Source organism: Beta vulgaris, chromosome 2 (genome assembly GCF_026745355.1).
Source record: "Beta vulgaris subsp. vulgaris cultivar EL10 chromosome 2, EL10.2, whole genome shotgun sequence".
Lineage (NCBI taxonomy): Eukaryota > Viridiplantae > Streptophyta > Magnoliopsida > Caryophyllales > Amaranthaceae > Beta > Beta vulgaris.
In genome coordinates this window covers 446,259-473,963 of record NC_079203.1, presented here as the reverse complement: position 1 = coordinate 473,963, position 27,705 = coordinate 446,259, and the positions used below count along the sequence as shown (strand labels likewise).

General features: G+C 37.5%; 3 protein-coding genes across 4 annotated transcripts; 2 read left to right on the top strand and 1 right to left on the bottom strand.

Moving 5' to 3' along the window:
• Positions 1–262: 262 nt before the first annotated feature.
• On the top strand, positions 263–12,534 carry LOC104906046 (glutamate receptor 2.7). Its single transcript, XM_057392398.1, is given in 7 exon segments — positions 263–605; positions 3,944–4,088; positions 9,390–10,316; positions 10,318–10,579; positions 10,857–11,169; positions 11,352–11,758; positions 11,847–12,534. Coding segments are annotated over 7 exon segments (2,889 nt in total). The 5' UTR covers positions 263–304; the 3' UTR covers positions 12,381–12,534.
• Positions 12,535–13,432: 898 nt separating this feature from the next.
• LOC104906008 (glutamate receptor 2.2) lies at positions 13,433–17,978 on the top strand. The gene is made up of 5 exons (XM_010694687.3): positions 13,433–13,758; positions 14,660–15,951; positions 16,086–16,395; positions 16,487–16,893; positions 17,177–17,978. The coding sequence occupies exons 1-5, from the start codon at positions 13,467–13,469 to the stop codon at positions 17,753–17,755; spliced, it is 2,880 nt and encodes a 959-aa protein (XP_010692989.3). The 5' UTR covers positions 13,433–13,466; the 3' UTR covers positions 17,756–17,978.
• Positions 17,979–18,756: 778 nt separating this feature from the next.
• On the bottom strand, positions 18,757–25,935 carry LOC104906009 (histidine kinase 5). 2 transcript variants are annotated; one of them, XM_010694688.4, is made up of 13 exons: positions 25,094–25,935; positions 23,554–24,438; positions 23,401–23,457; positions 23,000–23,269; positions 22,827–22,920; positions 22,536–22,742; positions 22,282–22,412; positions 21,946–21,995; positions 21,392–21,675; positions 20,810–20,913; positions 19,837–20,622; positions 19,135–19,305; positions 18,757–19,046 (listed from the first exon to the last, which is right to left on the bottom strand). In XM_010694688.4, exons 2-13 carry the CDS (start codon positions 24,268–24,270, stop codon positions 18,924–18,926), a joined length of 2,994 nt encoding a protein of 997 aa, XP_010692990.2. In that variant the 5' UTR covers positions 24,271–24,438; positions 25,094–25,935; the 3' UTR covers positions 18,757–18,923. The 2 variants fall into 2 exon arrangements, with proteins under 2 accessions (XP_010692990.2, XP_010692991.2); XM_010694689.3 differs by having other exon boundaries at positions 23,000–23,227.
• Between the last annotated feature and the right edge of the window lie 1,770 nt (positions 25,936–27,705).

Here is a 27,705-nt window from a genome sequence, read left to right as displayed (position 1 = left end):
AATCTAGACGTACGTTGAAAGGATCAAACAAGGATAGATGATTAAGACAGCAAATTCATATATAAAATCGACGTTAACGACAAGTAAAATATCCTACATCATACTTATCAATGATACATATTATACTCTGAAAATGTTAATCCTCTTATAGGTATTGTGATTTGATCTATGCTATACGTACTTGTTACGTAGTAGCCAATATATATATCAACTATAAAACCCGATTAGTTGGAATGCGCCATCATCTGAGACATATCACATATTCACATATCACCCCAAAACTCTAGCTAATTAGTCTTAAAAGATGACGATGAATAAGTTAACTCAAACATCATCAAAGCTATTAACAGCTTTCATTTATGTACGCTTTTTATGCCTAAACAACTCCTTCAAATCCTTAACATTAGTTGCTGCACAAGCCCAAGCAGTGCAAGTGAAAGTAGGGGTTGTGTTAGACAAGGAAAGCATGGAAGGGAAGATAGGATTAAGCTCCATAAACATGGCGATTTCGGATTTTTATGCTGCTCATCCTCAGTTCAAGACTAGGATTTTTCTTCATGTTAGAGATGTGAAACAACATGATATTCTTATGCCTTCTGCTGCTGGTACGTACGTACGTATGTACATATCTATTATGTTATGTTACAGCTACTGATTAGCCTGTTAATTGTTTAATTTGCAAGCTTTAATTTGTTTTATAATCCGAATAGTGGTTTAAAATTCACATAAGCTAAGTTATTGGCCGAATAAAGATTGTTCTAAGACAAGTTATGCACCAAAACTTCTAGCTCCTCTCAAATGCATGTCAATCATTCAGGCAAATTTTAAAGTGATATACCTTTTGATTTCCTTCCTTCCTTCATGCATGTATTTCCAAATAGAGGGATATTATTATTTCATCGCCCTATGTACTTGGCTTTTTCACTTCATCTGTATAAATATTAGATAGCAACTCTTAAGTTTCTGACGATAATCAATCTTAATTCTTAATAATGAAACAGTAGTTAAGTAGTACTTTATTTGACTAGCTAGATGAATTATTAAATTTCATATTAGTTTACATGTACATCGGAGGAGAGAGTGATCACATACGAGGTTGGCGTGGTTCCATCTTAAAATCAATTGGTGATAGGTGGAGTAGCCCAACAATTTATACGTTAGTCATTATCTCTAATTCTTCAATATGGGATAATGAATTTCTAACTCACGTGTGAGCAATACTCTCGACAAAGTTTTATGAGAAATATGTATGTGGATAATAGAAAGAATGAGAAAGTATTAGTTTATTGGCATATTGTATTAAAGTTAATAATATTGTTTGATCATTCCATAAATACAAACAAAAGAAGTGCGTAAACTAATAAGAGATAACCTTTAAAAAAAAAATAGATAAACTAATAAAAATCGCGTAATAAATTAAGTGCATTCCAACAATTTACAATGATATCTATACTAATATATTAAAAGGTGTTCATAAGAAAGTTTGTGTGCCGCGTGGCACTTTCCTCTAAAGCTGTAATGTAAATGCTTTATTTACAAGTAAAACCCTCAATTAAAAAAAATGTTGTATAAGATATCGAACATGCGACCTTTGAAACGAAAAGTGGAAGCTTATCCATTAATCCATCATAACACCATTGTTTAGTATTTCAAAAATAAAAAACCATAAGGTCTTATAATTGTATCTAATCTATACAAATATATTAAAAAACGTACATAAACAAGAAACTATGCCACGTGACGCTCTGCTTAAGGAGTTTTAGCTCATTTAATCCATGTATAATAAAAAATATTAGAAATTGCGTACATAGGGTTTGATCCGAGACCTCAAGTACATATACTAAAGTCTTAACCACTAGGCTAAGTTGTATTTAGTGTAATTATCATAAAGTATTATATTAATAAATGAAATTTTTTTCTTACTCGGGGTATAGCCCGAGCCTAATAATTAGTACTTAAATTAGAAGTTGTCAATTTCAAACTCTTCCTAGTCATAACTGGGATTTCTGACAAGATTAGTTTTATTTTCTCATTAGTCATTACCTTAGTCATTCTTCTAGTTTCTTTAGTGGCGAAAACTTAACTAGATTAAGTGCATTAAGCTTAACCCCAATATCTCCTAAAAAAAAGCATAATCACAATATTTGCGGAGTTGACTCCATATCTTGCCTTTCCCTTTCGTTTTTTATTTTTTTCTGTAAAATAATGAGTTGTCTCTAATTTGTTTTGTTCATTGGCTTCAATGTGATGTGACGGGGAGTTGTATTTAAAGGGCTGTTTTCATTATCGCATTGCGTAATATATGTAATAGATGATCGATTATGTGAGTATATTTTACTTCTAATCAGACAACTTGAAGAATAGTAGTCTATATTGACTAGAAAAATTCTTGCTGAAACCATATAGTTAAATGTAATAGTAAAATTCAAGATCAGTCCAAGTCCTGTATATATGTTCTTGTTGAATGGAGAAACCAAGGATATACATATATATATATATATATTTTACTAATTAAACTTTGAATAATTGACCGGAGAGATGACGAGCTTCATAGACCAAGAGGTCAGTCTTCCAAGAAGTGCCAAAGGTTTCTTTGTTATTACATATATGAGAATAAAGAACAAATAATTGAATGTAAAACAAAGAAAAGCACACACAGATTTAACGTGGTTCACTAACAGTGTGTTGGTTACGTTTCGGACAGAGAGAAAATAGTTTTATTGATGGAGACAAACATCAGATTACAGAGTAATTAAGATTTAATTTGTAGTATAAAGAAACTAGGTTTAAAACCTATTTATACCCCACTTAGGAAAAACGCATTTCGCGTCAAAATAGACTACCGCCCGATTGGGTCGGACGGCCTCTTTTCCCAAACCAAATTTGCACGCAGGCCCGATTGGGCGACTCTCTCCCGGTTGTTGTATGTTCGATATTTACGCCGGATCGGGCGAACCCGGCCGAAGCCATCATGCGCTCTGCAAAGTACCCGTGCTAAACTACAACCCCGCCCGATCGAATGGCACTGCCCGACTCAATCGGGCAGGCCTGCGACCACGCATTTCCTCGAACATATTCAAGGCATAATTCATGCATCCTTCACAAACGTTGCACTCAAAACATTATCTACAATTCTTGTGTAACGCCATCTTACATTTATATTTTATGTCCGTGGACATGACCATGATGCCATGCATACATTTAACTTCTAATAGAAAAATGTTAACTAATCATAATATTTGGGTAACTTGATCTTATAAGAGTGAGTATAAATGAAATATGTTAACTAATATATATAGAACTGTAATTAATAAAAAAAACTAGTTTTTTTCTCCCGAGCGATGTCTTGGGTCAGTTACAATAAACAAATATATTATTATTTTTAAATTTTATAATTTATTTTGCCACTTTTCATATTTTTTGTCCATTGAGAAATCGAAAAATTCAGGTCGTGACGTGATAAGTTAAGAAAAAAATTGAAAGGTTTGAGTTTGAAAACAACACCTTAAAATGAATTGTGCTAAGAGAATATGGCATCAATATTCTCTTGTAAGTTACGTAATAAAAGTGTTAGAGATGTATATACTTGTTTAAGTTTGTTTAGTTAATTTTAATTATTACAAGACTTTATCATATTTTATTTGAAACATTAGACAACAAAAGCATATATTGATGATTAACCTCTTACTTTTCATTTCAAAGGTCACGTGTTCGATACGTTTCACGTGGCGCATAGACTTTCTTTCGCACGCCTGGTAATATATTTGTATAGATATTGGGTAACATATCATAGTTGATGTTGCATGGTGCTTAATAGACACAAGATACATACATAGTCACAAGTCACAACACTTAGCTATTGCACATTTGCACTGAGGAACTTCCTACTGAAAGTGGCCATTATTGTTGAGATACTCAGTCTACTTTCACATTGACAATGCAGCATTGGATTTAGTGAAGAATGAACAAGTTGCAGCAATCATTGGACCACAAACATCAGCAGAGGCTCAATTCATTGCCAATCTTGGAGAAAAATCTCGAGTTCCCATTATTTCCTACTCCCTTACAAGTCATTTCTTGTCACCTTTACAAAACCTGTGAAACGAGTGACTTGCGATCAGCGCGAGTGGTGCGCCCGCACCAAGTAAAGGTGCGCCCGCACCAGGTCAGGTGCGCCCGCACCAGGGAGGGGTGCGCCCGCACACTCGTCACGACGGATTCCAAGTTGAGGAGGCAGAAGCATTTGGTGCGCCCGCACATTTGTCTGGTGCGCCCGCACCAGAAGCCGGTGCGCCCGCACCAAAAGGTGGTGCGCCCGCACCTATCGGGAACGCGGATTTTCTCCGGTTTTGTTTAATGAGGGTATAAATAGTGCCCTAATTGTATGCTTCGGTTTTACCACAAATTAGAGAGAGAGATTAGAGAGAAACACAATAGAGGAGATTAGAGAGAGTCTTTGAGATTCAATATCATTGAATCTTGCCTATTGTACTTGTAATCATCTCGTTCATAGTGAAACAATCTTTTCCCCTGCCTTGAGGACGTAGCTATCAAATTGATAGTGAACCTCGTTAAATCTTGTGTGTTCTTTATTCGCTTTCTTGAGTTTATTGCTTTGTTAATCGCTTCCGTTGCAACAAACTTGGTATCTAGAGCTTGAGATTAAAATCAGCGTTAGGGTTTTGGGAAGATGAATACGATGAACTCAAAGATTGATAAGTTTACGGGGAGGAACAGTTTTGGGCTATGGCAGATAAAGATGCGCGCTTTGTTGAAGCAACAAGGCATCTGGAAACCTCTTGTCAAGAGTGACAAGAGTGGAGCGGCTGGAGGCCCTATGCGAGGCCGAATTAGAGGCGATGGAGGAGAAGGCTCACTCCACGATTTTGCTGTGCTTGGCAGACGATGTGATCACAGAAGTTGCAGATGAGATCACTGCGGCAGGTCTGTGGGCGAAGTTGGAGAGTCTCTACATGACGAAGTCACTCACCAACAAGTTGCTTTTGAAGCAACGGCTGTTTGCCTTGCGTATGCAAGGAGGTACGTCTCTAAGAGATCATTTAGATCAACTTAATACTATTTTACTTGATTTGCGTAATATAGATGTTAAGATTGAGGATGAAGATGCTGCTTTGATTTTGCTTGTTTCACTTCCACATTCATATGAGAACTTTGTTGAGTCATTTGTTGTTGGGAGAGAGACTGTGACCCTAGAGGAGGTGAAGTCAGCACTTTTTACTAGGGAGTTGCGCCAGAAGGCGGCAACGACTGAGAGTGGTGGAGATTCAGGGGTGGGTTGGTGGTGAACTCGGCTAAGGGGAAGGGTCCTAAGAAGAAGAAAAATTCTAAGGGTAAAGAGACCAATCCTAGGAATGTCTGTCACTATTGCAAAGAACCTGGCCATTGGAAGAATAAATGTCCCAAGAATCCTAAAGCTTCCAATGCTAACATTGCACAACAGGATACGAAATATGACTCCGAAGAGGACCTAGCATTAGCTGCTGTTGATATGCCTAGTCCGTCTGATCGTTGGATTTTAGATTCGGGGTGTTCTTACCATATGTGTCCAAATCGTGATTGGTTTACTTCTTATGAGTCTTGTGATGGTGGTAATGTTACTATGGGTAATGATGCTGCTTGTAAGGTTGTAGGAAGGGGTTCCATCAAGATAAAGACTTTGGGGGGTGAGATTCGTACTTGATGAATGTTAGACATGTTCCACAGTTAAAGAAAAATCTGATTTCTCTGGGTGTCTTAGATGAAGGAGGGTTTACTTTTTCTGGCTCGGATGGGGAACTATGTGTGTGGAAAGGTTCGAAGGTGGTGCTTAAGAGCACTAAGTTGGGTACTCTGTATGTGTTACAAGGTACTACTCTGACTGGTTCTGCTAATGTTGCATCTACAAGTTCTGAGGAGATGACTAAGTTGTGGCATAGACGACTTGGGCATATGGGTGAGCGAGGGATGCAGATATTATCCAAGATGAACCTTCTTTGTGGCCACAAGGTGAAGAACCTTGAGCACTGTGTGTTGGGTAAGCAACACAGGACTAAGTTTGGGAAGGGGCTGCACATAACTAAGGCGACGCTGGATTATATTCACTCAGATTGCTGGGGGCCTGCTCGGGTAGAAGGTATAGGAGGATTCAGTTATTTTGTGACTTTTATTGATGATTTCTCCAGGTACTGTTGGCTTTATTGTTTAAAGCATAAGGGAGAGGCTTTTAAGACTTTTGTGCAATGGAAAGTCTTAGTGGAAAATCAGACAGGAAAGAAGGTTAAGAGGCTACGTACGGATAATGGTTTAGAATTTGTTAATGATGAGTTCAATGAGCTTTGCAGGGCACGGGATAGTGAGACATCGCACTGTCAGGAAAACACCACAGCAGAATGGTGTTGCAGAGCGCATGAACCAGACTTTGCTAGAGAGAGTTCGATGCATGCTTTCTAATGCAGGGTTGACTAGGAAGTACTGGAGTGAAGCCGTGAAAACGGCATGTTATCTGATAAACCGTGGTCCTCATACAGGTATTGACTGCAAGGTACCTTATGAGGTATGGTCTGGGAGAAGTGCTGAGTATTCTGGTTTGCGTGTTTTTGGTTGTATGGTCTATTATCATGTGAATGAGGGTAAACTTGAACCAAGGGCTAAGAAGGGTTGTTTTTTGGGATATGGAGATGGTGTGAAGGGTTACAGGATTTGGTCCCCATCAGAAGGGCGTGTTATACTTAGTAGAGATGTTACTTTTGATGAAAACACTATGTTTGTATCTGCTAACAAACCTGCAGGTGATACTGATGAGAGCACAGATGAAGGATCTGAGCAAGTAGTTGCTCCAGATCCTACTCCACAGGTTCGAACTCAGGGGAAGGATAATGAGGCTCCAGTGAGTTCTCCCATTGTGGAGACTAGTCAGAGGGATGTAGCTGTTGTTGATGAAACAGCTGATGTTGAGTCTGATCATGAGGAAACTGTTGTTGAAGGTCAGAAACGACCTAGGAAGAAGCCAGAGACTGATTGAACAGATAGAGGGCAGGAATGTTCCTGGCCGAAACTGCTGTGTAGAGGAGATGATTGGTTATGCATTACATGTAGCTGAAGATATTGAGTCACCTGAGCCAATGTCCTACAAGGAAGCAGTTTCTAGTAACGAATCAGCTAAGTGGTTAGTTGCTATGAGTGAGGAGATGGAGTCTCTTCACAAGAACCAGACATGGGAACTAGTGAGGATACCACAGGGTCGTAAGGTGGTTGGTTGCAAGTGGGTTTTCAAGAGGAAAGAGGGAACTTCAGAGGGTGAAAGTGTCAGATAAAAGCCAGGCTAGTTGCAAAAGGGTTCAGTCAGAGGGAAGGGGTCGACTACAATGAGATTTTCTCGCCAGTGGTTCGTCATACTTCTATTAGAGTGTTATTAGCAATGGTAGCACATTTTGATCTGGAACTTGAGCAGTTAGATGTGAAAACAGCTTTCCTACATGGGGAGTTGGAGGAGGATATTCTGATGAGTCAACCAGAGGGGTTCGTTGTTCCAGGAAAAGAGAAGTTTGCTTGCAGTCTGAAGAAGTCCTTGTATGGACTTAAGCAGTCACCTAGACAGTGGTACAAGAGGTTTGACAGCTTCATGGTTGAGCATGGTTTTACAGGAGTCCATATGATTGCTGTGTTTATCATAGCAAGGTGGAGGACGGTTCATATATTTACTTATTGTTATATGTTGATGACATGCTTATTGCAGCAAAGAAGAAGTCAGACGTGGTGAAGTTGAAGAAGCTTCTGAGTTCCGAGTTTGACATGAAAGATTTGGGAGAGCAAAGAAGATTCTTGGCATGGAGATCTATAGGGATCATGGACGGAAGAAACTTTTCCTTTCTCAGAAAAGTTATATCTTGAAGGTACTTGACAGGTTTGGTATGAGTACTGCGAAATCTATTGATACTCCTGCTGCTGCAAATGCTCGTCTTTCTGTTGTGCTTTCTCCTCAATCTGATGAGGAAAAAGAGTATATGTCTAAGGTTCCGTATGCTAGTGCTGTTGGTAGTTGATGTATGCTATGGTTTGCACTAGGCCAGACTTAGCACATGCTGTTAGTGTTGTGAGCAGGTTTATGACTCAACCAGGGAAGGAACACTGGCAGGCAGTGAAGCGGATTTTCCGCTACTTGAGAGGAACGGCAGATGTGGGTCTCATTTATGGGAATGATACTGAGTGTTTGGTGACCGGATATTCTGATTCGGACTATGCAGGTGATATAGACACTAGAAGATCGATGACTGGGTATGTATACACTCTAGGAGGTTCTGTGGTTAGTTGGAAGGCTACTTTGCAGTCTTCAGTGACTTTGTCTACTACGGAGGCTGAGTACATGGCTTTGACTGCTGCAGCAAAGGAGGGTATATGGTTACGTGGTCTGGTTAGTGATCTGGGTCTTCACCATGATCGTGCTATTGTGTATTGTGATAGCTTGAGTGCTATTTGTCTTGCTAAGGATCAGGTGCACCATGATAGGACTAAACACATTGATGTAAGGTACCATTTTCTGAGGAGTGAGAAGAGGATAGTGGTGAAGAAAGTTGGGACTGCAGACAACCAGCTGATATGTTCACCAAGCCAGTTCCAGTTCGCAAGTTCAAACATTGCTTGGACTTGTTGAACGTTGATAGTCACATTTGATCTTGTGAGAGGTTGTGCCTCAAGGTGGAGGCAATCCCGGCCCCGGGATAAAGTGGGCAAGCCCGGCATCGGGTTAAAGATGCAACTGCAGGAGGGGAAAGTGTATCTCGAGTACTGTTGAAGAGATACATGTTTGGTTGATTGTTTTGAGGTGGAGTTGTGTGGTAGATGCAAGTCAAGGTGGAGATTTGTGAAACGATGACTTGCGATCAGCGCGAGTGGTGCGCCCGCACCAAGTAAGGTGCGCCCGCACCAGGTCAGGTGCGCCCGCACCAGGGAGGGGTGCGCCCGCACACTCGTCACGACGGATTTCAGTTGAGAGGCAGAAGCATTGGTGCGCCCGCACATTTGTCTGGTGCGCCTGCACCAGAAGCCGGTGCGCCCGCACCAAAAGGTGGTGCGCCCGCACCTATCGGAACGCGTTTTCTCCGGTTTTGTTTCAATGAGGGTATAAATAGTGCCCTAATTGTAGCTGGTTTTACCACAAATTAGAGAGAGAGATTAGAGAGAAACACAATAGAGGAGATTAGAGAGAGTCTTTGAGATTCAATATCATTGAATCTTGCCTATTGTACTTGTAATCATCTCGTTCATAGTGAAACAATCTTTTCCCCTGCCTTGAGGACGTAGCTATCAAATTGATAGTGAACCTCGTTAAATCTTGTGTGTTCTTTATTCGCTTTCTTGAGTTTATTGCTTTGTTAATCGCTTCCGTTGTAACAAAACCCATATTTTATTCGAGCTACACAAGATGAATCCACCCAAGTACAACCCATCAGTGCCCTTATGCAAGCTTTTGGATGGAGAGAAGTTGTTCCTATCTTTGTTGCTGATGAATATAGTAGTGGGATAATACCTTTGTTGGCTGAGGTTTTGCTAGAGGTTGGGATCCGAGTCCCATACAAGAGTGTCATTCCATCAGCTGCCACTGATGATCGAATCGAAGCAGAGTTATATAGGTTGAAATCTATGTCCACTCGTGTCTTCTTAGTTCACATGGAAGCTTCTATAGGATCTCGGTTGTTTTTGAAAGCAAAAGAGATAAATATGTTGGATGAAGACTATGTTTGGATTGTCACGAACACGATGGCCAATGTCTTAGAGTCTTTGGATCTTCCTGTAATACAGTCTATGCAGGGAGTACTAGGGATGAAGACTTATGTACCCAAAACAAAGGAACTAGAAAATTTTACTGACAGATGGCAAAGGAAATTCCAGCAAGAAAATCCTGCAGTACTAAATGCTAGAATGAATGTTCATGGACTTTGGGCTTATGATGCAACTATTGCTCTTGCTAGAGCTGTGGAAGAAGTGGGTGTTACTAACTTCACGTTTCAGCAGAGTGCTAACAATGCAGCCAGTTTGTCAACTGATATATCTGATATTCGAGTCTCCCGATTTGGTTCACAGTTGCTCCAAGCAATTCTAAGATTAAAATTTGTAGGTCTAAGCGGAAACTTAGTTCTGGTTGATGGACAGCTTCAATCCTCAACCTTTAAGCTTATAAATGTGGTGGGTAATGGAGGAGAAGACATTGGTTACTGGATGCCTTCTAGTGGATTTGTTAAGGAGCCAACTTCAGCAAATAACAATGTATATAACACTTCAAATATTGTCCTTAAGTCCATTAGATGGCCAGGAAATTCGTTTTGTTCCGAAAGGCTGGGTAGTTTCACCAAATGGAAAGAAGTTGAGGATTGGAGTTCCAATAAAGAATGGCTTTCTTCAATTTGTGAAAGTCACTCAAGATCCTAACACCAATATAACAAAAGTTACTGGCTACTGCATTGACATATTCGATGCTGTAATGAGCAAACTACCGTACTTGGTTCATTATGAGTATATCCCTTTTGGCGAGCATGGTGGCCAACCTAGTTATGATACATTGGTAAATCAAGTCTACCAGAAGGTAATGCAGAATATGCATATTGTGCTTAGGCACAATATGGAGGAAACTTCAACTTTAATTTCATTTTAGATTGGGCTTGTTGGTTTATTTTCGTATAAAATCAAATAATCGCAATTGATTGTGATTCTTTACGCAGTTTTTGTTTGCTGCAGTCCTTTAGATGTTTTGATAGATATTGACTTTAATCAGCAAAACTGTATTTATGTCATATTTATTTTCAGTTGATTGAAAATTACAAGCTTAATTTGCTAAGTAATACATTGTCTTTTGTTTGCAGAAGTTTGATGCAGTGGTGGGAGATGTAACAATTAGAGCAAACAGGGTATTGAATGTAGATTTCACATTTCCATATACTGAATCTGGTGTTGTAATGATTGTACCTACAAAAGGCAATAACAGAATTCGGGCGTGGCTCTTTATCAAACCCTTGACATGGAATTTATGGGTTACAACTTTTTGCTCCTTCATTTTCATTGCATTTGTAGTTTGGGTGCTTGAACATCGGATAAATGAAGATTTCAGAGGACCACCAGGGCACCAGGTTGGGACAAGCTTATATTACTCCTTCTCAACAATGGTTTTCTCACATAGTGAGTTCATCTTCCTCTATGTAACTCTCAATTTAATTACATTCAATTGATTTAACTAGAAGAAGATATTGTTAGGATCACAACATTATTGTTGCAACTTGCAACCATCAAGTCTTTCAAGTGCATTTTGGATCGATTAAGTATCGTAAGTTATAACTCTTTATTCTTCTGTGATTCTTCAGGTTTTAATGTGTTTAGCAACCTCACAAGAGTTGTGGTGATTATTTGGGTTTTTGTGGTGCTTATCCTTATACAAAGCTACACTGCCAGTTTGGCTTCCTTGCTGACAGTGGAACAGCTTCAACCTACCATTCGAGACGTAAAAGAGCTTATAAGAAGCGGGGAAACTGTAGGGTATCAACAAGGCTCCTTTGTCAAGCAACTACTAATACAAATGGGCTTCAATGGCTCAAAATTGAAGTCCTATAACGCTACACATTACTTGGATGAACTTATGACTAAGGGAACAGAAGGAGGGGGTATTTCAGCAGCATTTGATGAACTTCCGTATGTGAAGGTCTTTTTGGCAGAATATTGCTCCAAGTATACTATGGTTCCACCTACATATAAGGCTGATGGCTTTGGATTTGTAAGCCTGTTTTCGCTTTCTTTCATTTTTTTTGTATGTCTTTCTCTTACTGGCTTTCATATGTGTTTGGATGCTCCTCGTCTTGTAGGTTTTCCCAAAAGGTTCTCCTCTCGGATTAGATGTCTCCCACAAAGTGCTAACTGTGACAGAAGGAGAAGAAATGATAACTATTGAGAATAAGTGGTGTAAGAAAAACAACTGTCCTGATTCAAATGCGTCATTGTCTTCTAATAGTCTTGGTCTCGAGAGCTTTTGGGGCCTATTTACAATCGCGGTAGCTGCAGCAATGTTTGCCCTTATCATATCATTGGCTAACTTCTTTAAAGAGCATAGGAACATATGGTCTAATCAGAGTTCCTCAGTTTGGAGTAGAATTAGAACATTGTTCAGGATTTATGACCAAAGGAATCTCAGCTCCCACACATTTAGAAAAAGTGAACCGAGAGATCAAAGCTCTCTTGGTACATTATCAAACAGTCCATGTTTGCAAAGTCCGTCAAGCTATTGGAACAATTCTGAAAGAGGCTTCAGTAAATTTGAAGGACAATCAACTCCATCATCAGAGAATATTGATCCAAATTCAAGTGGGATTGAAACACCCGAGGGTACTGCTAAATGCTGATACATATGCTCTGATTTAGAGTAAAAACGACTAGATAAGTGCAGCGACCTCTTGTATATAGAGTATGTTGGAATTATGGTTTATTAGGTTGTTAGTTGATTAGTTGTTAAGATTTAGTTTGTTATAATTGTAGTTACTTAGTAGTATAAATACATTAGCCTTGTAATAGTTTCAATTACTAATTTTGAATTATAGTACTTATTAGCTCTGTTTGGATGCTGATTTCACTTTTCTGTAGTCATTTTACCAGTTGAAATGCTCGAAAACCAACTTGTGAATGTAAAGCTTATGGACTTATGGTTAGTGATGGAATGATACTAAATATAGCCAATGAAATCATGATCAGTGTTCAAAAGAAATCTTCGAAATATAATTATGTGTTACTAGTTAGTTCGTCTGATCTCTAACTTCCTATTAAAATGCAATGCAACACAGTTAATAGGAAGTTAGAGCATTTTAATAGGAAGTTAGAGCATTAAATTACAGTTAGAAGTTAAAGAATTAACTTACAGACTTACAGTTAATCGAATCAACTCAGTCGAAAAGAGAAAGATAACTCTGTCTTTTGCCTCCATCAATTTAAAATGTTGACAAATTCATCCTAGATAAATATAATTGTTTGATGTTTGACAGTAGAGATAGAATCAAGGCAAGCAAAATGAAGAGTCAATGCAAGAGAAAGAAATGATCTTTGTCATTATATTTGCTTGAAAGCAGCTATTAGGTAACACCCAAAATTTAACATTTTGTTTGCACATTGGTTGCATGATTTTAGTTCTTACTTTCAAATAAAAGACATATCCAACAGCTGAGTTGGTTTTTGTCCCATGCAAGAAGAATCAAAGATTTCAACTTTTGAAGCTCAAATGTAAAAAGTAAACACATTTAATACAAGTCATTGTAATTGACAATTAGCTTAAATTTTATTTGTCTTCTCTTCCAAAGAGGTCCACATAATAAATAACAATCATCCAAAATAATAGGGGCCTTTCTTAGTTTCTGTAAATGAAGTATATCTTCTTCAAATTTGGTAAGTTGTGCTAATATTGTTGAGTTATTATGATAGCATAACTCTAGTTGAGTCAAATGAAAGCTTCAATGTTGAAAGGATTGCCAATGTGGCTCATTTTCTTGTTCTGTGCACTCTGTTGTTCTGTGATAACTAAGGTAGCAGGTCAGAAGACACTAGAGAATAAAACAGTGGCTGTGAATATTGGGGTGATTTATGAACAAGGTAACAACATGAGGAAGATGGAGTTGAACTGCATAAAGTTGGCACTTTCTGAGTTTTATAAATCTAATAAACAGTACAACACCAGGATAGTCCTCAATACCAGGGTATATCCAAAGGACAGTGTTGCTGGTGCAACTTCAGCAGGTATGCAATTCATGGCTACATCTTTTTCTTATTTAATTTTTTTTTTCGAAAATATTTTCACTTATTGATATTTATTGTTATGTCAACTGTTTCCCTTTATGGTGTGCTAGGGATGAGGGATGAGGGGAAGGAGTTACGGATTCTACGAATCCTTAATTTGTAGTACTCTCTCTGTCTCATAATAATAGTTGCATTTTTCAATTTGGGGTCTCTCTGATTACTTGTTAACTTTTTTTTATTCTTTATATCTAAAGTTGGGTCTCACCCACCCACCAAGTTTTTTCTCGCTACTTTTTAATTCTTATTAGGAAGTACACTTTTTTTATTAGTACAAACTCCTTAATTCTAGCTTATCCCCTATATGATTGATTTCCTTCCTAATTCTTCCTCTAATTCCAGGCATTTTTGTGCTTTCCCCTATTATAGGAGAAAAAATATTTTGTCTTATTTTAGGGAAAAAAAACATGATTAATCAATCAAGTCCGAACTTTTTCTAGTCCAGTCCAATCCGACCATTTGGACTGGATTGGACTGGTGTGGACTTTTTAGAGTCCGCTTGCAAGAAGGGAGCTTAAAATCAATCAACAATTTCCGAGTCCAAAAATCTTCGGACTAAATTTGAACTTGGCAAAGTCCGATCTAGTCCATCCAATTTACACCCTTAGTTGTTTGGGAGCAGGACCCGCTCCCACAAGCAATAATGCAAAATAGTATGTGGAGAACTGAAGTATCACTAATTATAGAAACGAAGGTTGGACTTGGGAACTTTTTAGTTTCTTTTTTGAGTTATTATTTCATATTCTTAGTTAAGAGGGAGTAGCTGCAAATATATAGATATTTATCATTTCGTTCTTTCCAAAATTCTAAGTAAATATATGTGGTTGACTCTCTCCTATGACAGCTCTGTATCTTCTTAAGTATGCTGAAGTCAAGGCAATAATGGGGCCAATAAAATCTATGGAGGCTGAGTTTATAATACAACTAGGAGAAGAAGCTCAAGTTCCCATACTTTCATATTCTGCAACAAGCCCTTTTCTTTCTTCTGTCCAAAGCTCCTACTTCATCCGTACAGCTTCAAATATTTTGCCTGAAGCAAAAGCCATAAGTGCTCTTGTGCACACTTTTGGATGGCGAGAGATTGTTCCCATCTATGTAGACAATAACTATGGAACAGGCTTTATACCCTACTTGACCTATGCTTTGCAGCAAATTGGTGCTCATATTCCCTATCATGGAGTCATACCTTCATTTGCCACTCATGATCAAATTCGCGAACAACTTGTTAAGTTGAAGAGTATGTCGACAAGTGTGTTTGTTGTGCACATGTCTTCTGATCTTGCTTCTCGCCTGTTCTTAAGAGCAAATGAGCTAGAAATGATGGAAGAGGGATTTGTTTGGATAACAACAACTGGCATAAGCAACGAGTTAGGCTCGCTAGATAGTAGTGTGCTTGAGTCAATGCAAGGAGTTATTGGCTTAAAGACTTATGTTCCACAAACAGATAATCTGAGGGACTTTGACAGTCGTTGGGATAAAAAATTCCGAGACATGAAGCTTAGTATAACTGGACTATGGGCCTACGATGCAGCTTGTGCACTTGCCAAGGCAGTAGAATCAGTTGGAAATCTAAACTTTGGTTTCCAGAAGAAAGATATGTTTGCAAATTTTACTGATCTAAATACTTTAGGCGTCTCCTCTGTTGGGCGAAAACTTCTACTGGCAATGCTTAATACTAGCTTCAGTGGCCTTTCCGGACAATTTAGTCTACCTGACAGGCAACTAAATTCATCAACATACAGAATCATAAATGTGATTGGTAGTGGCAGTAGAGATATTGGATTTTGGACTCCTAAGGAAAAACTTGTGCGAAGTTTGAATTCTTCCAATCATAATCTCAGAGCAGTTATTTGGCCAGGAGAAACGACATTAGCTCCGAAAGGTTGGGTTAAACTAGTGGGTAGGAAGAAGTTGAGAGTCGGAGTTCCTTTCAAGCCTGTTTATAAGGAACTTTTGAATGTGACCCTAGATAAGACTACGAGGAACCTAACTGTCACAGGTTTCTGCATTCATGTGTTTGACACTGTTATGGACAAACTTGGGTATTCTAGGCTTTATGAATATCATCTGATTCCTGGTCGCGATGGTAGACCGTCTGACTCCTATGATTATTCTGTACACCAGGTGTTTCTTCAGGTAGAGTTGAATGAATTTAATAAGTATTCCCCTTTGGTACTATTCCATATTATAAAGTAGTAATACTAACTGCTATATTCAGCCTACTGCCTGGGTGGGTTCTTTTGATAAAGTTTGTGTCTGTTATTTTGCAGAACTTTGACATCGTTGTGGGAGACATTACTATAACTGCTAACAGATCAAAATATGTGGATTTTACACTGCCATACACTGAATCTGGTGTGACAATGGTCGTTCCTATTAGAAATGAGAGGCGAAATGCATGGGTGTTCTTGAAGCCGTTAACTTGGGATCTATGGGTGGCTAGTTTATCGGCGTTTATTATCATAGCTTTTTCTATTTGGGTCCTTGAACATCGAGTAAATAACGAATTTCGTGGACCTCCATCACAGCAGGCTGGCACTAGTCTCTTTTACTCATTCTCCATGCTAGTTTTTGCACAAAGTAAACTTCCCACTTTGCATTTGTAATTATAGAGTGTGAAAGATGCATGATGAATAATGTATTGAATTTTGTTGTTGCTCTATGTGTGCAGGAGAGAATGTATTGAGTAACTTGTCCAGGTTTGTAGTGGTTATTTGGGTGTTTGTAGTGTTTGTACTAACTCAAAGCTACACCGCCAGCTTGACTTCTATGTTAACTGTTCAACGGTTGAAGCCTAGTATTACAGATGTACATGAGCTAATAATCAAAGAGGCTTATGTAGGGTTTCAAGAGGGTTCCTTTGTCCAGGGACTCCTAATACAGAAAGGTTTTCATGAATCAAGACTTGTTTCCTACAACACTTCAGAGAATTTAGACGACCTTCTTTCAAAAGGTAACTCAAATGGGGGCATTGCAGCTGTTTTTGATGAAATCCCCTACATGAAGCTTTTCCTTGCAAAGTATTCTACAAAATATATAATGGTTCAACCTCTTTACAAGGCTGAAGGCTTTGGATTTGTAAGTGCTTCCTGTTCAATGACTAAAAAGGAAATCATTATCCATGGTAACTCTGTGGCCTGTAAATTAAGTTGTCATTCTCGAAAGTCTCGGTCTCATTGACCTTCTTTATTTTCAAGTTCAGGGTAAACTGTCAATTAAGTTGGTTTATTTTGGTAAATGGCTTATGATACTGGATTACCATGGATAATTTCTGTAAAAAATTACATTATATTTTGGCCGACAAGCATATGATATACTGATGTTCATTACTAACCTTGTTTCTAACATGACTGGCTTCTAGGCATTTCCAAAAGGTTCCTCCTTAGCCCCTGATGTTTCAAGGGAAATATTGGACCTTGTAGAAAGTGATAATATGCTGGCAATGGAGAAAGCATGGGGTATGCCACTGTATAATGTTTCAGATGAAGGTAACAAGGTAGCAGCTTCCAGCAGTCTGAGTCTTGACAATTTTTGGGGTCTATTCATGATAGCTGGAGTTGCTTCAGGAATGTCTCTCCTTATCTATGTAGCAACATTCTTGTATGAACACAAACGTATCTGGCTTTACTCCTCCGCTTCAATAAGGAGCAAAGCCCGTGATCTAGCTGAAGCTTTTCTGCAACGAGACATGGCATCTCATACTTTCAGGAACAACGAAGTCCAGATCGCAAGAAATGTGAAAATTGATGAGTCCATCCACAGTGTTGACAATACTGATTCTCCTCCCAGGCCATCAACCTTGACAGATCACACAGAAGAGGACTTGGTATTATCTGCAGGAACAACTCCTTCGTCTGATCATGTTAGTCAGCCCCTCGCTTCAGCAGCTACTGAAGAAATTAGCCACCCGTCAGATTATCAAAATGATCACAGTATCTAGCTAAGAATTTGTAGAAGTAATTGGCAAGAGAAAATGTTTACTCTTGTCAGTTGAAGTGAATGATGTTAACCATTAAAATTTATAAGCTATATTACCTTGACTCTTTTCTTTTTTTTCTTGTGCAAGCTAAGGGAGGAAATCCTTACCTGAAAATTCATATTCACCCATACACTTGGATTATCTTACACAAAAGTTGTATAAAATTAAAAATATGTTGCATGAATATTATGTTCCTGCACCCATGTTCGTTCAATTTTACTAGGACAATATTCATGTATTTGATACTTGTACCGGTGTTTGAGTAAGAAGGTGACATAATCAGGAAAAATGAGATGCAGAGCACAAAGAAATGCGAGAACTGATCAATCCAATACCAGTGGTAACAATACTGATGCCCCTTCCAGTCCACCAATCTGTTCGAATCAGACAGAAGAGAACTTGGTGTTTTCTGCAGAAGCAATTCTTTCGGCTGATCACGTTAGTTAGTCCCCCGCTGCAGCTCAACCATAACAATTAGCCACTTATATAAAGGAAAAAAATTGGTGAAAGCATCAGATTATTGAAGCTTATACTGAAAGTGCTGATAATTGTAATTATCATTGAGTTGATATGTTTGATAAATCAGAATGATTCGGAAATTAACAGGCCACAAATGACACAACCTCTGTACTTTTTTTTTTCTTTTGGGGGGAGACAAGGGAACCTCAGGGGAGCTCTACCATTGATTCTCTGATGCATCAGAATTTGATTTTACAGATCAGTAGGTTTTGAACAAATATGCAGAAATAAATGCAGCTTAGCTTGTTCGACAGCATAAGCTTCGCGTAAAAAGAAATTTAACCATTTATCAGAATTTTTCGCCAAACTAAAAATTGTCTGACTAACATTCCCCATGCATGTTCTGGGATTATCCTACTATATTCATCAGTAAACTATATATCAAGGAAATATTCAGAGTCAAAACTCATGAAACCGCCTTGCTTGATGCAAGTTCCAACTCATTCAGCTATAAACTGCAAACTTTTATTTCTTCTTCACTTGTAAAAGAATTGACAAAAAAAAATTTACAGATGTTGCTCATTCCTAAAAGCATGATACATTTGATTACAAAACTTTCCTAAGAAAAAAAACAATTTACTTTTGTACAGATGAATGAATATACAAGGCCTCACGGCAAATACTGCTGAAGACACTCTTTTAACTTTTGAAATGTAACAGGCTTCGACACAAACGAATCCATCCCATTCGCATAGCACTCGTCTGCACTCTCCGATAATGCATTTGCTGTCATCTGCATTCACCAAATTAATTTAAAAAAATAATCTTCACAACATCTAACATTATTTCATCTATTTGCTTTTGGAATTACAAGTGCTTACCGCAATAATCGGAATTCTTCTTGATGAATCCTGAAAATTCAATGCTGAATCCTGGAAATGCATGGGTTGATCAATTCCTGCCTCTGCAGCAGCATCCCAGTTGCCAGTCTCCTCATAAGAACGAATAATTCTTGTAGCCTGAAGCCCGTCCATTACTGGCATGCACACATCCTGCAGACATAGCTTGTGATCAGTCAAACCACTCTTGTGCTTTGCAATTGCTGGACCAAGTATCTAGCTAAATTACAAGAAGCAAACCTCTATACAGATAATAATTAGATCTGTCAGTACTATTCAAAGACACATACGTTTATGTTTCCTTAATAGCCTGCTTTTTTGTGATCTTCTAGACCACAAAAGAAGATTGATCTTCTTCAACTAATATCATTTTGAATGTATTATTTGCAGAAATTTAAACATCCCTTAATCAGCACAAAAAATCAAATTTATGAATTTAAATTAATATCAGTTCATCTAAAATCAGATGAATAGAAGCTTCTTTACTTTTTCTTTTCCAATTTTCCCCACTATACCATTAGCACAACCAACTATTTGGCAATTAGGAAATATGCAATTTTTTTGGTCAAAAATCTTTAGAGAAACATGTCCTTCAAAGAAAAAGAAAAGGAAATTTTGGATGGAAACTAATTCATGATTATAAAAGGACGGGAATGATACAAAAAAGGATTGAGTGTTAAATACCATCAAAACAAGGTCATAAGTACGATTTTGAACAGCACGAACGGCTTCAATTCCATTATTCACAACCTCTATGCTGTGACCCAATTGTTTCATCATCGACGTTGTCACCATCACATTGATCTTATTGTCTTCTACAAGGAGGATTTTAGGTTTTTCCTCAGCTCTGCTTACTTCTGGATCACTGCTTGCAGTACTCTGCAGACTTCTATCACACGTCTGCAAAGTCTGATATGCTTCTTGATTTTCATGTAATTTCTCTACCCCTTGACCACCACTTGCACTGGGCCCAACCTCCATACTATTAGATGATCTTTGGGCTTCTCCAATATCCCTTTCATTTCCGACAAACTGATCATTTCTACCACTAGTCTCAGCAGCAGCATTATCACCACTATGCCTTGAAGAACTCTCAGGTGATGTCTGCTCATTTTCAAACTCGTTTGGAGTGGAAGGAATAGGAGAGAACACATTAATATTTTCTGGCACTGGGCTTTTGTCAGACAGCATACTATATCCATAATTACTTTGTAATAGATCCGGGTTCCTGGTTGATCCACTAAGAGACAACATAGAAGAACTCAATGTCCGAGGCTGAAATTGGAAATATCCAGCAGTATGATCATCATTAGCTGATGTATCATGATGACTAGTAGTATCTGGAAGCTCATCTGGATCATCAGATTCATCATCGGATACGACAGATACCCTATATGGAAGGACAAATGTAAATGTTGATCCACAATGCTCTTTGCTAGATACTGTCATATGACCGCCCATCAACTCAACCTGTGCAAAAGAAACAGATAAATATAGATAATCAAGATTTTCAGGGCGTCTGCAAATTTTCAAAGATAATACCAAGAGCATGACTGAAGTTGTCACAGTATTACTAGGAATTAGGCAACAGAATCAATACTTCGAAGATAACAATAATAATAATAAAATGAAAATCAGAAGTAAAAGTAAAATTTACCAATTGTTTGCATATGGCTAGGCCTAGTCCAGTTCCTCCATACTTTCGAGCATGATCGGCACTAGCTTGCATATATTTTTTGAATAATGTAGGCAAAGCATGCTCTGTCACACACAAGATTCATTGAGAATCAAAATTATTGAATTCTAACTCTAGTTTGCACATATAATTATGGAAAATGCTGAATGTGTCCCTAAGGGATATGTATGAGGAGCTAAAAGTAGAAACAATGAGCATCAAATAAGCACTTATAACATTGATCAACATGTGATTTTGCCATGGATTCTGAAATATATTTAGCTGGGTAATACCCAAGCAATGCTTGGCAAAAAAAAGAGGCTTACTGCTAATTAAATTATTTTAAAAATGGTTACTAATTAAACAAAATCATATCCAATCAATTACTAAAGTTTGATGCATTTAGGAGAACTTTGGGAGGGAAACCAACTCATTTAGGTGGGAACTTTGAGAGGGAAGTCAACTTTACTGGCTTTTGTTTTAGTAACATAGTATAGATGCTTAATACCTTAGTGAATGCTGTAAAACAATTTAAGGAGTAACTAAAGAAGTACAAAGGCTTACCTGGAATTCCTATCCCTGTGTCATATACATCACAGCGTATCCACACTGTTGTTGGAGATGTAACAGTGTGCCTTTCTTCGTCTTTTGAAGGTGGTTCGCCACCCTCGTCTTGGTTCTCATTACTTTCATAAGGAGCATCCCCATAAGACTGATCAGAATTATCCTTTTCCTTGGTTCCAGTGTGGGTTTTGTCAAATTCGTGATCCTCCTCTCCAGAATATGGCCCTGGTACCACATAGAGACTTATGCCAACTTTACCTTCATGCGTAAATTTAATGGCATTGCTGCAGAAGAAACTTCATTATAAGCATGCCGAACATGGAAGGTATAAACAATGGAACAACAAACCCAACATGAAAAGTAAACGTGTAGATTATAGACGTTAGGGTTGGTAGGACATGATTCATTTCTATACTGTGACTGGTGTATATATTCAGATCAACAGTTGAGCAGGACAAGATTTGGTCGAACTACTTGAGAATTTGAGAAGCAGAAAAGTAGAGACAGACAAACTGATAGATGTGTGGACCAATGAAGGGGTGTTCCATAAGTACCTTACTAGATTAGTGAGAATTTGTCGAATCCTAAGAACATCTCCAATCACCTGAAACAGATACATAGGGAAGTCAAGATGATTTGCATGTATGTTAAGGCAATGTGTCTTGAACTCTAAAGTCTTCTTAAACATCCCCAAAACTTCAAGCATCAGCGGATATAACATCAATAATAAAACAATGCCTCTATATAGGCTCGTGATCCGGACAGGGTGAGGAGAGTGGTGGACATGCATGTATGCAGCTCCCATAGGTATATCACAAACCACTTATGGCCCGTCATTGATAAAAATAATTACAGAGTAAACTTTGGATTACATGGGAAAAGTGTTCTACCTCTATAGGAACATCATCTGCTATATATCCTTCCAGTGTTAGCATTTTCTTCAAAGATGCTGCAGCTGTTTGGAGCACATGCCTTACAACTTCTCTCGGTCGGAACTTGGTAGCTTCCAATCTCATAACACCTGAAATCCAATGACAAAGAACAAAAAATGAAGTTCTACAAAATTCAGATAACATAACTAAAGGTAAACCATTGAACCAGCCCTCCCAGAAAATGACCAATATCAAGAGTGATTAAATCAAACCTGACTCAACCTTTGACAGGTCAAGGATGTCATTGATAAGCTGGAGGACCAAATCTCCTGAAGAGATCATGACATCTAACAATTGTCTTTGTTCCTTGTCTAGTCTAGTGGTGGCTAAAACCTCAGCCATGCTAACAACCCCGGACAATGGTGATCTTATTTCGTGAGACATGGTAGCAAGCATTTGTTTAGCTCTCATGGTTTCCTCTGTGAAATTATTGAAACCATATTTTAGCAAACATATGCTAAACATTAAGTATGACTAGGAACTCAAATACACTCCCACCAAACCTGTTATATGTATAGTCTTATTCAGCTCAGTCTCCATGGCTTTCTGTACAGCTATCTCCTCTCGGAGCTTTGCCATCTTTTCTCTTTTCCTGACCTGTTGAGAAATCAAAAAACATATTTATTAGAAAGGCACTATAATGGTGTTTTAAGTCTCCTACTGAACGGAAACTGACCTGATCTGTAATGTCCATTCCAATGTAATTGACACCAATGGTCTCCCCTGCCTTGTTAAACACAGGTTCCACATATATCAAAAACGTTTTGGACCCAAAAAGTTCAGTTTCAAATGTGATTTCTCGCTTTCCAGGTAAACCACGTTCTAGGACTTCTCGCTTGAAGTCTAGAGACTCTTTCACTCCAGCACCAGAAAAGATCTCAGTATCCGTTTTTCCTATAATATCCTGAAAAAAATCAGGGAAGTTGAGGGATGCCGCACCGGTTTCCTGCAAATAGATGCTTTGAAACAAAAGGAAACATAGATATACAGCCAAGTCCTCATTTGTTGAGTATTGCATCAAGCTTTGAGGACAAAGCTTTAAGCCACTAACTTTACAAAAGCACACCAGCTTCTTACCTCCTCTTTAAAGCTTGGGTAGTGATTGTAGATAAAACGATACCTCAACTCCTTATCCTGAAAAATGCACATCGTGAAAGCCTTAGCGAATATGCTCCCTTAGCCATACAAATGGATATTTGATCATAGAATTTTAGATCTTTCTGGCCTTACCATATGACCAAGAACAATAGGTGCATTCTGAAGAATGAAATGTATAAAATTATCCGCCCTTTTGAGCATCTGTGACAATTCTTCCACCGGTGTGGACTGTTTTTCCATATTCTTAATACTCTCATCCAATTTCTCCAAGAGAGTCTGCTCTCTTTGCCTACTCTCCTTCAACATTTTCTCCAAGACCATGGCTCTTTGTTTCCAATACACAACAGTATCATACTCTGCATCTATTTCAATCCCTTTACTTTCAACAGGTGAATCGAGTTTCTTCTTAGGAACAACTTTATAAAAACCATATAACTCCTCCAACACCGAAACAGGAAGTCTGCTGTCACTCCCTACTCGTTCTTCCTCAAAACGATGCTCCTCTAATATCTCCAATCTCTTTAACTCAACCTCCTCTCTTTGCTTGCTAAGGCGATCAAGCTCTTCTCTTAAGAGGCGAACTGCATTCGCTTGCTTATATTCCCAATGCTTTACAAGGTATGTCAATTGAGAGGAACCTTTATCACTGTGGTCTGTCATATCATTTAGATGCTCTAAATCAATTTCTTGAGGCTCTCCCACATTAATTGCAACTTCTTTCAACATATCTTGATCTTCTCTTGGCCTATCTACATTGAATTGACTCCCTGCTTCGTTTACATCCTCCGGCCACATCGGAATCAGAGCTTCCTCAACTTCCATATGATCATCCACTATTTGATCCTCCATTTTTACTCAGAATTCTATATAACCCTTCTTTCAATTCAATGAAAATTTTATTGGTACAACCATTTGGGCACTTTTCTTCATACTTTTTTCTAGGAGGATTTTCGAGATTCAAAAAAAATCAAGGAGAACACTTGAATTCTTCAGGGTGATTTCCAATTCAGGATTGTCCTGATAAACAAAAAAAAAAAAGAACCAAAATTCTGCTGTGACAAAACATCAAACAACAAAAAAATTCATCAACAACTAACTCTTTATTATTACTACTACTAGTTTACTTCTGGAATAAAATCCTTCAATATAACAATATGCTAAACATTTACTAATAGAAAAATCTAAAAAAAACAGCTCAAAAAATATAACTTTCTTCTGCTTTTTCCCCCTTTTCCCACTGAAATTAAACAAGAAAATTATAGAAACTGACTGTTGAATCCATATGCATATTAAACTGGATACCATTGATAATATCAAATAATGATTTAACGTTCACTCATATTAATACTGAATGACAAAAATCACCAGAATATAAAAAAAAAAAATGAATATAATACAATTGAAAAATTGATTCAGCAAATTCGAAAAATTGGCAAAAAAATTAAAATCCCAATAATTTTTCTCGGAAAAAGGAGTAATCTTGAATCAGAAAACAATCAAAATGAGAGAAAATAATAAAAGGAAAATGAAGATTGCCCACCAAATGTTAGACATTGATCATAAGTCAAACAAAGTCACCCAATAAAATCTCAATCAGAAAACTGGATTAAGATAAAAAAATTAATAAGAACATCAGAAAAAAAAAGTTAAGCAAAAGTAAAAGGTTTCTAACCTGGGAAATTGGGATTTATCAATGATGAGCTAACAAACATAAGAAGGTGGAAAGAAAAGATAATAATCTGTGAAAAAAGTTTGAATTAAGGAGTGTAATTAGTAATATATAGTACTAATTAATATTTGTAGGTGGCAGGTGAAATAATGGAACAAGAAGAAGAACAAAGAACAGGAAGAGACTTTTATTTAGAGGGTGTATAGATCTGATAATTTGTCATAAACATGTCTTGAAATTATCAGTCAATTACAGAGAGAAACAATTATATTAAGTTAATTAATTTTAATTAATTAAGAAGATTTAAAAAATACCCAGAAAATGTAGTAGTACTAAGTCCAATCTAAGTAGGAAAGAGAGAGAAAAGAGTTGTTAATAATAATAATAAATCTAAGCTAAGAGGTAGCCATGTGCTTTCATAAGAGGAGGTCAATAATCAATATGTGTTATGTATTCTGTGTATTTTTTTATGTTTGATGTCTCTTTGTGTTATTTATATATGTATATTCTATAGTTTAATGGCTAAAACAACTCATACACATAATAGACTCACTCATTCATCACTCTTTTCAGTTTTCTGTGTCTTTTTTTTTTCCAGTTTTTCTGCACCCAAAAAGTTTAATTTCTGATGTTACTACTCAGAATCTGATCGAACGCTGAATTCTAGAGATTTTTCTGGGAATTTTTTCTCTCTCCTATTAGATTAACAATGTGTTTTAGACTTTTAGTTACTGCTTAATTCTGGTTTTTGCATGGTTGATGTTTTTGCATGATAATATGACATGCAGAAGAGATTTATGTATTGAGTGCAGTGTAAGTAGTTGAGTTATGAGTTTTCTATCGAAGATGAAAGAAAGTAAAATCTTTTTAATGGGAAAGTCACACGAATTATATTCTCGGCTGTTTCAATTTCCAAGGTAACGTTAGCGTATTATTACGCGCCTTAGTCTTCCAGCCTGAAAACGCACTTGGCAAGGATGGCGTTGTCACTTGTCATATGTAAAGTTACTATATCCGCCACGTAATACTCGAAGGCCTATTTGGTAGACGGTTATAAATGATACTGATATGTAGGGGGTTGTTTGTTTAATAAAAATTACGATTTTTTCATCAAGTACTCGTGAGTTTTCAAAAAATTCACCTGGTATTCTCCATATTTTCAAAATTTACCAGATACCCCTAAGTTTTATAATAATACACTCAAATGCTCTTAATGACTAACAGGGTTAACATCGTTAGTCTTAAACTTCGTTAAACTTTAATTATTTCTAATTAACCTAACTAACCTAGCTAAATACTGAGATCTAACTTCTAATCCTACCCTAACCCTAACCCCTAATTTCAATCCCTAACCCTAACCTTAACCCCACCCACCACCACCCTCACCCCTCCACCCATCCCACCCTACCCCCTGCAGCCCCACCCCCACCGCAATCCCCCACCCTCCCTCCCCCACCCCCGTAACCTCGCCAGCTTCCTCCCCACCCATTCGATTTTTGAAACCTCACCTCTTCCCCCCCCCCCCACCCACGCGCCACCACAGCACCACCCCCCTTCTATCTTCCCACCCCACCTCCACCCCTGCGCCACCACAGCACCACCCGACTCGTTTGAAAGTGATGATTCGTTTGTATGAACAAGTTTTCGAAAATCGGGTTTAATGGGTCGAAATGAACCCGACTCGTTTATAAATATAAATTAAGTTCGTGTTGGAATTTGTAACATGATTAGGTAAACATATCGAATTCAAGTTTGAGAGTAATGATTCGTTTGTATGAATGTGTCAACCCGAACATGACCAGATTACCAACCTCAAAATAAGGTTATTATTAATACATTATGAAGCTACTAGTAATATTAGCATCCAATATGTCCTAAGAATAACAGACTTCTCAAATCAAATCTACTACTCCTTGCATCGTAAAATATAGTGTTTGATTTCCATTTTAGGTGTATCAAAATATAGTGTTTGTTCTTATTTTTAAACATCAAGTTTTCCTTTATCAAATTCCCTAATTGCCATAACTTTATTCCCAAATATGTACTCATTTTTGCATGAAAAAATGTACCCATATTAGTGAAATCTAAAATCTTACACCTTTTGATCCATATAAACTAGTTTTTTTTGCCCGAGCGATGCCTCGGGTTAGTTACAATAAACAAATATGTTATTATTTTAAAATTTCATAATTTATTTTGCTACTTTTCGTATTTTTTATCCATTAAAAAATTAAAAAATTCACGTTACAACGTGATAAGTAAAAAAGATGAAAGGTTTGAGTTTGAAAACAATACCTTAAAAGGAATTGTGGTAAGAGAATATGATATCAATATTCTCTCGTAAGTTACGTAATAAAAGTGTTAAAGATGTATGTATATAATTGTTTAAGTCTTTTTAGTAATTAATAAAATTATTACAAGACTTCATAATATTTTATTTGAAACATTAGACAACAAAATCATAGTGAATTGATGATTAAATTCTTACTTTTCATTTCAAAAGTCAGATGTTCGATACTTGCATTTGTATAGATTCTCTTTTCTTAACTCCCCTCATTTACTACCAAGGATGTCTTGGCCTAGTGGTTAAGATTGAGGTATTGTGAACGATAGGT

Excerpts from the sequence above, each read along its gene's own strand:
- LOC104906009 (XM_010694688.4), bottom strand. The coding sequence starts at position 24,270 with ATGGAGGATCAAATAGTGGATGATCATATGGAAGTTGAGGAAGCTCTG. Across the intron at positions 21,996-22,281 it reads CAGATGATGTTCCTATAGAG|GTGATTGGAGATGTTCTTAG; the intron begins GTAGAACACTTT and ends TATCTGTTTCAG. Across the intron at positions 20,623-20,809 it reads TAGCCATATGCAAACAATTG|GTTGAGTTGATGGGCGGTCA; the intron begins GTAAATTTTACT and ends TCTTTTGCACAG.
- LOC104906008 (XM_010694687.3), top strand. The coding sequence starts at position 13,467 with ATGAAAGCTTCAATGTTGAAAGGATTGCCAATGTGGCTCATTTTCTTG. Across the intron at positions 13,759-14,659 it reads TGCTGGTGCAACTTCAGCAG|CTCTGTATCTTCTTAAGTAT; the intron begins GTATGCAATTCA and ends CTCCTATGACAG. Across the intron at positions 16,396-16,486 it reads CATGCTAGTTTTTGCACAAA|GAGAGAATGTATTGAGTAAC; the intron begins GTAAACTTCCCA and ends CTATGTGTGCAG.